Genomic DNA, 15,666 nt, shown 5'->3' with positions numbered 1-15,666 from the left:
CCGCCCCCCCCCCAACTCGCGCAATAAATAAATAAATAACGCCGCTCCATTCCGTTCCTCCATTCCTGCCTGGGATAAAGACAGCGGTGGTGTAAAAAAAAAAGTGTAAAAAAATACTAACCAAAATCCAAGCTAGCCTCTTTATTTCATTCGCTCTCAAAGTAAAGATAAAAGTGAAAAACCTTGCCGTGGAATAAGCTCAACATTCGCTCAAAATATTTTCGGCCAAGTTAACAAGAGCGGTCAGCAGCAATTTTAATCCCGCTGCCTTTATGCAAGTATGTTGAACTTATTCTGCACCGGACGTGGCCAACCGTTGCGAATCAGAGGTGCGGGAGAAGGACAAACTTAACGCAACATAGAACAGTTCTAAAATAAATTAGTTTTTAATCTAGAGATTTTAAAAGTTCATAGCTCCCTGTAACTTCCTAATATGGGAAGGAAGAGCGTTCCAGACGGCTTCAGAAGCAGCGCATCTGAAAGCGCGCGATGCGGTGACCACCGCCTTTGGTCGATGGCTCGCCAAAAGCCGCCACTGCTGCGAGGATGACCGGAGTGTATGTACATGCTGGTGGATCGATGCTTTTAGTATGGGTGAGTTAAAGAGTAATTCTAGATTTGAAGTTTCCGTGACTGCAAGGATCCATACTATTGTGTTGCGCCCGAAACGTCGTGATTTAATTGAGTTGTTTTCACTTTTATATTTTAATTTTATTTTATTATTATTGTCACCTACGTGACTTTACCGAAAGAACCAAAGAGTATGAGTAAAAGGGTACTTTACAAGAGTGATGATATTATTGATCAATTACAGAGCTCTGCTCACTCCCACTGTTGGACGTGTGCCTGCCGAACGACGCATTCTTGAAATGTCCCTACCGACTTTTGCTTCGCTAAGAATTTGATGGCGAGCGAATAGGACGAAGCAATGTGGAAGACGGGGAAGAGGGCGGTAGCGATGCAAAGTGTAGCAGTTGCGCTGGTTCGAACGTGCTCGTGCCGGACGGGGCAAGGGCAAGTCACCGACGCAACGCGTTGAGAGCGAGTCTCCACCAGCCCTTGATTGTACGCTGGCGTTACATTTCCAATGGCTGCCCCCCCCTCGCGAATTGATTGAACTTGAAATGAGACCAACTACCGCACCCCCCTCTTTCCCCCCTTTCCTTTCCCGAAGAAAAGTGGATCTGATGCACGTACCGCATAACGCTTCGGTCCTACACGTCCGCGTTGGTTGTCTGTCCGAGCCGCCTATCCCGCTCTGCACCACTCGCCTGTCGCGGAAGTTGTACACCCCTATCCCCCCCTTCCCGTGGTTGGAGCAATACAAAAAATTGACAAAAAAATTCAATGGCTGGTTGGTATCGTGACAATGTCACCAACACATTTGATGAGGCGATCGCCTATCGCTGTCGAGCATGACTTTGGGTGAACGAGTGTCCATCCAGCGCCACTTTCGTCACACAATCGCTGTGCGGCCCCTCCCATGTCATCAACTGTTTACTCTTTGTAAAGCACGCGCCTAGCCGGGGCATTCAGGTTTATAGAGACATCGCGTTGACCGTTCAGAAAAAAGAAGCGATCTGGGACAGGACACTTTGCTGGAAGTGTAATGACGGCCGGTGGTGCGGGCCAGCGACGGAGCCACAGCCAAAGGACGGAGCATTCCCGGGGGAATTACGTCCAGGGGACGCTCACCAGGGGTGAGAGACGGAGAAATGAAATCGGTTCATTGGCAGGAGCCAGATAGATTGCCATGTCGCAAGACCACGCGCGTGAGATAGTGATGGCTTGGGCTTCATGTGCCAGCCGGCTCTCGCACAGTATAATGTCGTTCGCTTTGTACGACCATTATGATGTGAATGTCCGTTTCTTCAAATGAAGAAGGGCCATCGCCCCCCTCACCGTCCCTTCCCCTGTCCCGCCCCCCACCCCCCGTCCCACCCCCCCCCCCCCCCCTCGGCCCACCACCCCCTCACCAAACATCACCCAACAAATATTTTTTTTGCCAGCGTTACCGTTGAACGTGTCGAGTTTTTTTTTACCGTTCAAATCGGAGGCTCTTGAACCTGCAGTCGTTTGAGATCTCTGCGCAAGACACTTAACAACGAATTCGCCTGCCCAGCGAGTGAGACACCGTGAGGGCTCGCATTGACAAGTCGTGGAGTTTGCACCGTGCACGTAAACACAGGCCGTCTTTTGCTGACGGGTCGTTGCGGCTATTTATTTTCTTCCTCCCAAGAACTCAAACGTGAAAAAAAGCAAAAGGATGCATTTGGCGCTAGGGGTGCACATTGCTTGGGATGCAAATATAACTCGTTCTGATGATATCGCTCCACATTCAATGCGTGCGCAAAGCACAGTAATGAAATATAACCGGCTCGATGGCTCGGCGGTGGAGCGAACGGCTCGTCAAGTCAGAGGATTGCGAGTTCACATCCTTCCTGCCTGGGGTTTGAAAACCACTTTTGCATGGAAGTTAACAGTGGGTTGTACGTACGTGTGTTGTTGAACGTGGGTTGCACCCCACGTAGCCATCCGTGGCGAATCGGAGGTGCAAAGGGAAGAACAACAAACTAAACACAAAAAGCAGCTCTCAAGAAATGAGTTTTCAATCTAGATAGTGGATAGACTCACAACTCCCGACATAGGAATATGGAATTTCCACCACTCAGCGATGTACACGGGAGACGAGGACTGCCCACAATTCGTCACTGAAGCAGGAAGCAACTTTGTTGAATGAAGCTCAGCGGTGGTGCACGGTGGCTCAGCGCAGCGCGCCACGAACCCGGCCACCTTCAGTTCGACCCCCAGGCCACGGGCTAACATCAGTGGCGAGCGACTTGAGAACCGCTTTCTTGTCCTCGCCTTTCTCACTTCGCCAGCCCACACAGACCAGTGCGACGTGCGTAGTCACAGAAGCCGCCTTCATCTATCGGTGGCTTGAGAATGGCTGGAATTTAGCTTGGTTAGATGCGTTACTTGCGCGAGCCGATAGCAATATGTAGATGCGTGAGCACGCGTTACACGTTTGTGTTAGCGTGCGTGCGGGTAAGCTGCAGTGAATGCGGGACTTTCCCCACAGTAAAGTTGACGGGCAACACTAAAAGGGAATTCAAATAAAATGCACAAACTCGGGTAAGGTTGTCAAGTCGATTGCTCTCCACAGTGCCGTGCTCTTGGCACGCACATACCAACGCTGCTACTGCTGCTGCTACTGCTGCTGCTACTCAGCCACGAACCGTGGGAGAAGCAGCCACGAACGAAAAGCAGATTGTTTACGTTTTAACTGCGGTGCCGAGATTCACTGGTGCCAAAAAAACAAAAGCAACAACTTAAAAACCTTTGGCACGCATACCTGAACATACTTTAGCCCTCATCGTTCATTTGAAGCTGGACAAACCGGTCTCTTTAATATTAATAATAGAAATATTATAGACCTTTCCAATGAGCTATTACTCATGAACACCACTCCTATATTTTAGCAGCAGCAGTAGTTCAACACCAGAGGCAACGGAGCAATTCCCTGAGCAGGGTCCACCCCACCCCCCACAAATATGCCCTGCCTCCCCCCACTGAATTTTGAGATTATGAATAATGTATGGCCTCGTATTAATTACAGTCAGTACACTGCAGAGCGATATGGTGACGTGGTACAGCATTCCCTCGCTAGTCGCGTTCTGGAGATGCTCGTGAAGAGAAAATTAACGACCTCGCCTCGTATACAGGAGGTGGTGGGTTCAATCCCGACACTGATGCCTGTGTATTTCAAGTTTGCGTGTTCTCCCCGTGGTCACGTGGATTTTTCTCCGGGTCCTCCGGTTTTTCCCTCCATATTTAGAAACAACATCACGCGTTCAGAGTGGTTGGCTGCTATACAATTCCACTTTGATAAGCCACTTCGTTGAGCTATCATTTGTGGCCAGGTCGCTTCTGAAAAAGAGTTACATAGCTCAGTGGGCCTTACCTTTTAAAATAAAAATAGTTTAGTTCATAGTTTTAATAGCAAACATATAACGACAATGCAAACAAACGTTAGTTAACGCACCAGTGTCATGAACTTATAAAGGTTATGGCGATAAGCAAGGCAAATATGTGTGGGCCAAGAGGGCTTGAAAAACGTGTTTCATTTGCGGAGTAGGGAATTGAGAATTGTGGGCAAGAGATCGCTTGGGAGACAGGGAAGCGAGGTGCCTGGACAACACACACGGAGGTGGTTGGAGCTTCACTCGGACTGGCGAAGAGACGAGAAGAGATGGAGAAGATGAATAGATCGCCGGGCCCTGGATTGTGATGACGACGATGAGAGTGATGATGACGATAACGATCGTGATGATGACGACGACGCGTAAGTGGCACGTGTGGGCTCAAGGTCAAGCACTGCCTCTCCAAGCTCTCCGCTGTCATGTCATTTGTCACCCACGACAACAATGGAATGTTCCGTGTCGACGTCTCTCCCAGTCGAGGGAGGTGGGGCCCACCATTCTTTGTTCAGTGGCCCTAACCCCAGCACGACAAAGGGGCTTTGAGCGCTCTGCATGCTGGCGGAACTTACGTGATGCAAACACCGTGCGGAAGTATTCTAATCTCGGTTGGGTTTTTATTGTAACTCCTTGAATTGTCTAATCATCTGTATAGTGGATAAAAGAGTGAAGCTGTAATGCTTATCTCACTGGCATGCCTCAGAGGAGGGAGGTTGTAGATAGAACGGCTAAAAAGTTAGGCGCGTGCCGAGCAAAAGTTTGTACGAAACAAATGCAAGTTGTGCCGATAACATTCCACAAACAGATACGGGATTTATCGTTGCGTTATGTAACCCCCCCAACAACGCGCGCACCCCCCCCCACCTAACAGGGTCCATGTCCCGGTTTCCATCAGTGAGACGGCCAATCGAGCAACATGGGGCCCAACTTGTCGGTCACGTGATAATTCTCAGAGGCGGACGCGATCGCCGTGCAGATAGCTCAAGGGGCCGGCTTATGACGATTGCCCCCCCCCCTGTCACGCATGTACGCTTATGATCTTCTCTCGCCGCCGTACCTAACCAACCGTGCTCATCGGAGGTCACGGCGGAGAGTCGGCGCCGGCGGGTCGCGCCGATCAGATCTCTGGTTACGGCCGAGCCACCTCAGATTAGCACGGCTGGCTACGTACGGCGGCGAAAGATTGGTCCACGTACACACATGCACGGCTCGCACAAGTTCTCAAGGGCAGTGAGCTCGACGGTTCCGAGTGCCGCCGCAGAACGAGCGTGCGAAGCAAACGCAATCGTCAAATGTACGACGAAGAGATGCACGAGCATGCGGATGGCACAAATTAAACAGCTACCCTGACGCGTTGTTACGATGATGCATGGATAGATAGATAGACAGGTAGGCAAGAAGGCTAACTGCGAACTATTTGAACAATTTTTATTTTACCAGGTAAGGCCCACTGAGTTGTGTAGCCCTTCTTCAGAAGCGACCTGGCCAAAAATGATAGCTCAACGAAGTGGCGTATCGCCCTGTGGCAAATTTATACAAAACCAAATACTCTGTGTCGCAACATTGATTCCAAAATCGACCGTGGGGAGAGAAAAAAACACGCAAAATCCAAATATGCAGCAGGCATCAGGGGTGGGAACGAACCCACATTCTCGTGCGTACCAGGCGCGGTAGTTAACATCTCGCCAGACAGACAGGTAGGCAGGCAGACCTGCCGCATATCAATGGTCGTTCCGTCAACTGCCGACTCACCCTCCAGAAATACTGCCGGTTTGCCTCCTTCGGGACTGCATCCTCGGTGTAGATGTCCCCCACGAGAGGTCCGAAGCGCGTTCCCTCGGGGATGTATTCACTGCTCAGCACGCCGATGATCTGCAAATGAAGCAAGAGATGAGAGACAGCGGGGAGGGGGAGGGGGGGCAAGGCAAAGCTGCGGCCGACTGCGCAGCCACGCAGGCGCTAAGTGAAACATTGAGTGGCTCTCGTGCGGTGATGACCCCGGTGTCAATGAGCGTGCACGCATCTGGCACTCCGCTACGACACAAGGAGGGGGTGGGGGGGTTGAGGTCTTGCTCGACGAAGCGGGACGGTCTGCTTGCCCCGCGTGGCTTCCCAAGTATCGATCGACGTCGCTGCGGTTATCCGACAGCGGCCCCGAGTCCCGGTTGCAAGATGCGTCGCATGCGCAACTCGCTCGTCTTGCTCGAGTTGAATAAGAAGGCTAAATAATTCGCCAGATGATACGTCCCCGTCGTATATCCGTGCCTCCGCGTGAATTATATTGTTGTTCTTGTTGTTTTTTACACACACGTCCTATCAGCCCTAACGGTCCTCTTGGAATGCGTAATTTCAGCAGTCGTGTCAGCAGTTCAATAAAATACATTTTGGTGGTTTAATTGCTCAGTTTAAATCAGTGCTGCTGAAATTATGCACTCCCAGACGGCCTTGCAGCTGATGGGGTAAAAAAAAAAAAAACTAGGATTTTTTTTCTTGTTTTTTTGACGCGGAGGGACAGGCATGTGAAGGAGACATATAAGCCCGCGTGAATTATGTTGTTATTCCTTTTCTCCACAATGGTGTTCGTGATGATTGTGTAAAAAAAAAAAGGCAAACGGGGTGGGGGTGTATTCAACCGGCTGCAACTGCGAGAGAGGTGGTGTGCAGCATGCGGGCCACGTCGATCGCACGCCGCACATTGCAAACGTAGGTGCCCGTCACGCAAAGCAGAATAAAGGGGTACGCGCCACAGTCAGTCAATCGGTGGGACACGTGTGGTGGGGTCAAGTGTGGGTAAGCCCACCCTCTTCCAACACACCTGGTTAACCGAGAAGATTGGACCAAACACCCCCTCTGGAGCAGCGTTCGACACTAGTTTTCAGGGGGGGGGGAGGGGGGGCCACTTTCGCCGATAAGACATCATCAGTGTGCGAGAGCCGCCACACGTGTGAAACCATTGTGGGGTTTGACAACAGCACGATGATGATGATGGGGGGTTGTCACACTTTGTGTACTGTCGGTGGGCCGCACGTCAGGGGCCGCAAAGGCCACAAGGGGGGCCCACCAGTGGCCCGCCGGTGGCCCGCGGGGCCTTGCAATGAAGAACACTGAGCTAGAGTTGACCCTAGCGGACGCTCTTTCTGCCAGCAGTGACGTGAGCAAGCAATTGCAGGGGCCGCCCCTTTACCTCGGAGTGTGGAGAGGAGCTAACAGTTGTGATGAACTGCAATGGGTGGGTGTAGTTGTCGTATGTATTATCTACTAGAAATGTATGTCCGTCCCACGCGTGACGTCACTCCACATGAGGCCCACCCCCCCTCATTAATATTCATGAGTGGGTGGATTTTTACACGAACGCACAAGGTCGCACACTCCACATGCGGAACCCCTCCCCTCATTAATAATCATGAGTGGCTGACGTCACTCCACATGCCGCACCCCTCCCAATAACCATGAGGGGGTGACGTCACTCCACATGCCCGCACCCCTCCCCAATAACCATTAGCAGGTGACGTCACTCCACATGGGGCCACCCCCCCACTCCCCCCTTCATCCCTCATTAATAATCATGAGCTGAACAATTTTTTATTTTGAATATTTCAGATTCACTGCAATATACACTCGTCCTTGGACGAACTTGCATTGATGTAACTGTATTTAGGAGCCTTGAAGGCAACCACACGCATTGCGAGGTAAAATACGTGCGAGGTAAGGTGACGCACTGGCATTGCTAGCAAACGTAAAAATAAAGGCATGACAAATATGAACCCAAACAATTTAAGCCACAGTGATTGAGTGTGCATGCGAGCATTTTTTTTTTACTAGACAAATGAAAATTCTATCAACCAAATAAATGAACATTTTACAGCTGTCAGATGCGTCAACCAAAAAGATCATCAAGCAATAACGATGGATGTACAGAGAGCCGAGCATTAGGGTGCCACTACAAATGTGCTCGTGCAAAAGTGACGTTTCAGTTTTGTTTCCGGGGTCACGCCGTCTCAATTTGTCCCTCCTGGTGTAAAAGTCAACAACTCAGAATCACACTCCAATCTGTCGATGCGAACAGCTCGCTCGAGTTCATATTCATCTCTGCGTCTACGACCCGCCGCTGCAACTCAGTCTATCGCACCGTAACGCATTGTTCAACTCTGGTAAATATTGAGCAACGGTCTTTCGATTCGCACTGCCTTCAGTTTAACAACAAATGGGTAAAACCGGGAGGAGGCGTGACCTTGAAAATAACAAACTCCAAATCCGGCCGTGGTGCCCGCGGGACCATACACGACGTGGTTTGTCCCGCATGTCTGTTCCGTTCTATCGTGAAACACCGGAATTTAAGGACTAAATAAACATTTAGAATGCATCGTGCAGGCTGCGAATATTAACCATAATACAGGTTTTTTTGGGTTAGAGCGCGTGAATATATAACTGTGTCATTAAACCTGCCACCACCCGACACAGCCAATTAGTAAGCGTTGTCACGTAAACAGAACGTGCCAAATTGTCACTAGTACAGCACACCGGTGTGTTGGAGAGCAAATCCACAACATTTACAATCTGAGTACGACATTTCGCCAGTAATTGAAACTAGCTTCATCAGGCAACAGCCAGCTTTGACAAACCTTACTTGTTGGCTGTGTTGGGTGGTGGCGGGTTTAACGACACATATATTTACACGATCTAACCCAAAAAACCTGTATTATGGATATTGGTCGTGAAAGCCTACGTGTTAAACTGTGACTATTAAGTTAATGTGCCAATTCATACACAAGGCCCAAGGGGTTTGCTTTTAACATCTGTATCCTTCAAAGGCATCCGATACAAGTCACTCGCCGTAGTGCAGCATCGAATTAAACGTGGTTGCCACTATACGCATCTCACATTACGCCAGAATTTGTACAGACCAACGCAGTGAAGTATGAGTCTAACAAGCACCAAAGCCGACACAGTGCGTGGGGGGGGGGGAGGAGGCCTTCACCCATCCTGCACGTACGTACGTTGGAACTTCTTTTGCACCGTACGTAGTCAACCATGCTCATCGGAGGTGCCGTGGACCGACGATGGGCTTTAAGGTATCAATGGTGTCATTCCAGAATTGGTAGCTCTTGGGACACTGGCAGAATGCAGTCTCTTTCAGTAAAGTAAACGAAAGTAGGAGAAAGGCAACGAGTTCAAAGACACGTGGGCCCGAGCCTAGTCATTAAGTTAATGACAGGCTTGTGACGGCACACTAATGCTGTGGGAATTAAATGAGACTTGTGTGATACAGCTGGGCGCGTTGACCCACCCCGTACCCAGGGCGAAATTCATCGCGAAAGTGCGTCGTGAATTCTCCGTAACATTTAACATCGGGCCAGATACTGTAATTATCTCCCAGGAATAGCGAGGTGGATATTAAAGTTTGAACAATTGGGTGTATTTCAGTTCAAAATACCAAGGCCCCCATCATGAATCTTGCAAAGTCGTGAGACATGTAAGCCCTTGAATTATTCACGCTGCCTCTTGATCGAGTTGCAGACTCTGACTCAGCGTAGGCACGAGCAAATGTTTTTGAACACACCAAAAAAAATTCCCCACAACTGCAACTCAAAATAAGTATAGAAAATTTTTCAACTTTTAATTCACCGCCCCTCACTGCCGTTTAGGTTTCAGCATCGCACGTGTAAAGTTTCGGTGCGGGCCCAAAGATCCGGTTGTATTGGAAAATGTGTTTGCCACCCAAAGCACTGCATGATATCCCCCCTTAAATATTTTTTTTTGTCAGATTAAAATATATATATATACGATTGTACGGTTGTGGAAATGCTTGCTACATCCGATTATTTTTCTAATTTTCGTGTGCGACCACGGTAGTAGCGTAAGGTTGGCAAACGAAATTAAACAAAGTGTGGCTTTTCGCCCCTGAAAAGTGTGCGAACCGAGGCCTTGGTTCTGCAGGCTTTGCCATGCACAAAGGTTTAGCAGTGTGTTCACCTCTGCCTCCCGAAAACAGACACTATCCACAGTCCATCGGCTAAAAAAGGCAAATATCATTAAATCTGGCCACCTTTCACCTCCGTCCCTCTTCCACACTTCAGAAGCGACCCCGAGCTACGCCTGCACAGGTAGAAAAAACAAAATAAAAACATGAATTTTGTTTTCTTGTAGTAAAATGGGTGCCAATACGCATGCTGAGACCCATTTTAAGACAAGTTGCCCACCCCCCACCCCTGTATTGCTTCCCTTTCGCTTTCCTCCGGCTCCAGGCTCCGACCAGAAGCTGTCTGCATCACCGACGCAATTCAGGCGAACCTCTATTGTTTCAGAATACCCATGGCACTTCCACTCAGCCCTGTAGTGTGGCCTTGCTTGAGAAGGGGGGGGCGGAGGGGGGAGGGAATACAAAAACTAATATGGGTGGCACGACACCGTTGTTGTTCAATGGACTTTAAACGCGACACACTAAACAGAATGAGTAACGACACCGGTCTGCTTTTGTCCACGCTGAATTTTTCTGTAGCGCTCAACTCCCCATTGCTAAACCATACGAAGTTTTGTACCAAAATCAATATGAATTAAAAAAGGGAGGCCTCAGCCTATATGAGTAGGGGGCGTGGTCTTAGCAGCCTCCACCCTCACCCCCACCTTTGACGCTATGAGGCTGCTTCTTAATGGAGTTACTGGCGTTTGAATGCACTGTTTTCTCATTTTAAATAAAACAAACATGTCATATTAAATTCCGAAACTCACTTTTAAGTGTCCCCCAGTCTCAAAGGGCACATCGGGCAGTGCTCGTATCCTTGGGCTTTTCTGAGCCAACGTGGGAAATTCCACATTCCTACGGAGCAAGCCAATCACTGGTGAGTTTCCCACGAAGTGGTACTCATTTTAAACGAACCCCCAGATTGATGATGGGTGGAGGTGACCTTGAACTCGCAACCTTAGAAACTGCTAATTCGGGAAACTCTGCCACAACATGGACAAGCCTAACAAATTCGTGTAACCTTTGTACCAAACGATTCATTAAGCGGATGCTATTACAAACAACCCCCGAGCTGCCATGCGGGATTAATTCACGCCGGCGCTGTTAAGTGCTTTACTGATCTCCGACTGCCATTCTATTTCCAAACAACAAAAAATGATTTTCGAAGAGATGGCGTCGCATACATCGGGCACGGATCAGGACGGGGTTCACCAGCTCCGGAAGAGACATTTCCACGCAGGCCACTCGAGACTTCGCACGAGGTTCTCCGTTTGTTTGACAACAACAAAATCAGTGGCCCCCAACAAAAAAAGCGATAATATTAATAACTATCCCACGCCGCTCTGCGGTTTTTCGTCTTTGGACATTTACGCTTGCTCAGTCACTCGTGTCTTCCCCCGCTGTGTCTGCATTTTTCAACTAAAAAGTTAAGAATCTGCCCCGGTGAGATGGGCAAAAAGGTAAAAACAAAATGTCATTCACGAGGCAGGGGAAAAGTGAAAGCAATTCTCAGCAAAGTGCATCTATCATGCTGACTGCAGTCGAGTTGAGGTTTGGTTTGTCTAAACAGAAGCTCTGCACTCTGCCCTTTGCACTTTCCCTTTTTGTACTCTCACCCCCCAACAGCGCGCGGTGACATCACAAAACCCGACGGCACGTCAGCGGGTTCGTCGTCACACCCTCACGGCTTCCCTCGATGCAAAACTGACGACGTGGATGTCGACTTTCGTGACTGCAGGAATTCGTATTCTTTGGGTCTTTCGGTAAAGTCACATAGATAGGTTCAAAGAAAATAACAAAAAAACTACGATGTTTCGACCACAACACAAGCGATCATCATCACGATCTTTGAACCTATCTAGGAGACTTTACCGAAAGACCCAAAAAACAGAATGCGCTTTCGCTCCTGGAAAAATCTGCCACGTAACAAGAAGTGGCAGAAGCTAGTCCAATACGCTTTCCGGCTTGTGTACCGCATGGCGTTCGGCAAACGATGTCCGACGTGTCGCCCCCATTCACTTGGGAGCTCCTTCAGGGAGGCAAACGTTCTCTGGGGCACCCAGAGCGAAACGTCGGACATTGGCGCCTGAACAACATGCGGTGCGGCACGACTGTGTAGGCCTTCGTGGCGGCGATGGCAACAAGCGGCGGGTCAAACCGTGGGTCGGCCCGGCCCACCGACCCGGAGCCGTGAGCCACGCAAGTGCATCCGTCCGTCTGTCCATCCATCCATCCGTCCGTCCACCCACGCGTACGGTACGTACGTGCGGCAGAGTCCAATTCCCGAGTGCCCTTTCCCTCGAGGCATTAAACGGTTGTCCCAACAAGACCCCGCGTGCGTCTACAGCGCGGGGAGAGTTGTCACGCAGCACGCGGGCGAGGACAAGGGCTACGCGTGTGTCCGTGCAGCCCGGTTTTGGTCGGCCAAGGCACAACACTATTGAAATTGGTGAATATCCACGTACGAAGCCAGACGCACAGGCAGTGGTGAACTGGCGACTGCTATTCATTTTGAGAAATCGTAAAAAAGAGAGAACATTTTCAAGGAGGCACACTGCTTTATATTGTCCTTTCACCCACTTATAGACACACAACGTCTTTATGAATGTTTTATATAATGACAGACACCATACACGTTTGTTGAATAGAAAATATGCAGGTATACTGCGGGAAAAAAAATGTGCCAATTTGAACACATTCTTAAAGAAACATATAAATCCGCACAGTTTAAATAGTGCTTTTGTTCGTCCAATGCTGTAAGATGGCCTCCCCCCTCCCATGGCGTCACAGGTCGTGGGGGGCGGGGGTTATTTGACCATACTTCACCACGCAAGCTAGCCCAGGATATGCCTTCTAGCTGACGCAGAATCGTGCGCTGGGTTCCTACTTAGACCGAGTGTCCGCCTCTTGTCACAGGGAAACGCTCAAGTGCAAAGGCATCCCCCCCCCCCCCCCCCCCCAGTGCTAATAATAACAGCACCTCACGCCAAGACGCATCGGCCGCTTCGTACAATCGACCGATGCACGTCGCGGCGCCTTGCGTGTCTTTCCGACACGTGCGATTCACGCGTCCGACAATTTTGCGAGGAAAGAAAGGAAGGAGGGAAAAAAAAAAGTAGCGCGCGCAATTTTAGGCCTTTAAGGTGCACTTCATGACACTTTAAACAAATATTTGCCGACATGACGGGGTGGAGGGGGGGTGGTTCAGGCGGATGATGGCCTGATGGCACGCTCGCGTGTCCCTGGGCAAACACGGTCCGGACTCGTGCCAACTTTGCTACGCGGTAGGAGGCCCATTCACGAAACTCCATCTTTGTTGGGGGGTGGGGGGTGGGGCGGCGACGTGTACAGGTGACCGAATCCAGACGATGGTCAATACCCACTGGCACATGAGATCCTTTAACAGCCACCGGAGTGCAACGGTCCCTCGATTGTTGTTGAATAAATAAGTCGACGGAAAGCATATTGACAATCGGGGAGGGCGGGAACGGGTGGGGGCGGGAAGAGCCGTGGCCGAATTCCAAACGGTTGCACAGCGCTTTTGATCGATGTGTCCCGCACCACCCCACACAAGCCCCCCCCCCCCACCGGCCATCCACTCCAGCTAATTCTAATGAATTCTTTAAATGTCTTCAGACACCCGAGAAGCCGCAAAGATGCTTTTCAAAGCCAGAGAGACATTAGTCGAGGTCTCATTAATTAAACATTGGAGGGGGGGGGGCTGTGACGTACTTGGGGGGGGGGGGGGGGCAACGCTCCAGAAACGCTTCCCATCTCTAACCTCTTTGCTTGGTAAATCTCTCACTCCAGTCTCCAATCCACCTGCAATCCTTTCTCCGGGCTGCCTTCCTTTCTCAAAGTACTTTCATTGTCAGCAACCCTGCAACAACGCCTACGTGCAAATTTCCTGAGCTTTTTAATTGCTTCTTCTTTGGTTTTGTTTCGGCACGAACTCCACGTGCATCCCCTATGATCGCGCGGTTGTTCCTCTATGGATTTCGCAGAGGAACAACGAGAAGGATGATGATACAGGAGGGAATCTGACAGCAAAAGAAAATAACTAAAACAAATCTTCAGTTTCCCTTTCTTCTTCCTTCGTATGGCCGATGTAAATGGCCGATGTAGATTCGCGGATACACGACTGTTGCACACGCCTATTAAGGTCGCGTCGTTGGGGAACAACGCCAGGACTGGTTTAGGATCAGAACGCGCGCTGCCAGGCTGTCGGTTGGGTCACGTGGCCACTTCTTCTCCTCGTGCAGCTGATGATGTAGATGGAGAGACAACAACTACAATCTCACATCCAGGTGGTCAAGCCCAGCAACAACCGCGTCAGGGGCAGCGGAGCGTATCGCCGTGATGTCTCCTTCGTATTTGTGGATCGGCGCCTTGTGTCTCTATAACGTCGTACGGTCCCGTTCTGGATGACCACGGTCACACACTGCTGAAGAGTTTTTATTATTATTTTGCATTTCTGGTGTTCGCAATGAAATATACGTGGTGAAAAACCCGTCAGGCCAAGGTGGCTCTCGTCCCGATGCTGCCAGATGAGCCGCTGTCAATGAACGAGGATTGCTAAGGAGGTTCGTGATAAATGAAAGCCAGAAACGAGATTTGCAACTTGTTTCTTCTTAGCGTTCTTTAGCATCAACAATTTTTATTTACATTTGTTTATTTTACCAGGTAAGGCCCACTGAGCTATTTACCTCTTTTTCAGAAGCGAACTGCCAATCACAAACGATGGCTCAGCGAAGTGACTTATCATCATGTCGAAATTTATAGTAACCAAATATTCTAATCGCACGTTGCTTCTTTATGTGGAGGGGAAAAAAAACGGAGGACCGGGAGAAAAATCCACAAGACCGTCGGGAGAACATGTTAACTTCAAATATACAACAGCAGGCGTCAAGGTCAGGATCGAACCCACGACCTCCTGTATACCAGGCGAAGTTGTAAACATCTCGCCACCACGACGCCCTTGGGAATATACACGGACCCCAATGTAAACAGACTTCATTCATCAATATCCACCATCTATTGTGGCACACACACAAAGGGTAATCAAATAAGCCATTTAAACCAGAAGCTTCATCATCACCATCCCTGATCAATCCACTGCTAGATAAAGGCCTCCCCTCTAATTTTTCGCCAGCATTCACGGTCCCTCTGTGCAACAATCCGCACATCGCTTTGTCTACCCGGCGGACGTGCTTCTTTGACGCGGTTCCTCATTCGCCTCCCGCGTCACTCTCGACCGCCGGCCACACCATGGACGCGTCCTGCCCAAGCCCCTCTTTCCTGTTTTTTAGCAACAGTTGGAATAACGTCTTTGAAACCTGCGCGTGTCCGCCAATCCAAGTGTTACGCCTTCCCGTGTCTCGGTGTAATCCCGAGCCTTGCATCTGCGCGCGCGGCCACGTTTCCCGAAAGGGAGCCTTGCTTTAAGGCACAATTCTTCGCGCTCGTGGAACGTACATTTCCTTTCAAGAAATTGGGTTCAGAGGTCGCGAGCCCCATGTGTTTATTTTAGTAAACGATCCCCAGCTGCCAATCTTGATGCTGCTCATTGCCTTTTCTCGACTAGCTTCTGTAGCCAGGATCCCTCTCCTCCCTGGCTGAGTGTGAGCGGAATATTATGAAAGCGCCAATACAAACGTAACTCTGCTCCTCCGCGTTTAAAATACGAATCCGTTCTGGTCCCCGAGCCTCGTGGCTTTCCAGACC

The 15,666-nt window shown here is 49.8% G+C and overlaps 1 protein-coding gene across 2 annotated transcripts in view; it reads right to left on the bottom strand.

Annotated features, from left to right (window-relative positions):
* Nucleotides 1–15,666, bottom strand: part of LOC144734292 (uncharacterized) — a 141,443-nt gene that overhangs the window by 29,213 nt on the left and 96,564 nt on the right. For both annotated transcript variants that reach the window (XM_078616445.1, XM_078616444.1), the window contains exon 3: nt 5,733–5,852. In XM_078616445.1, the coding sequence (XP_078472571.1) occupies nt 5,733–5,852 (120 nt within the window). The remainder of the gene's footprint in view (nt 1–5,732; nt 5,853–15,666) is intronic.

This window comes from Lampetra planeri, chromosome 50, assembly GCF_965212315.1.
Source record: "Lampetra planeri chromosome 50, kcLamPlan1.2.h2, whole genome shotgun sequence".
NCBI classification, from domain to species: Eukaryota; Metazoa; Chordata; class Hyperoartia; order Petromyzontiformes; family Petromyzontidae; genus Lampetra; species Lampetra planeri.
The sequence above is the reverse complement of the archived record's forward strand: the minus strand, read 5'-3'. Positions and strand labels throughout refer to the sequence as shown.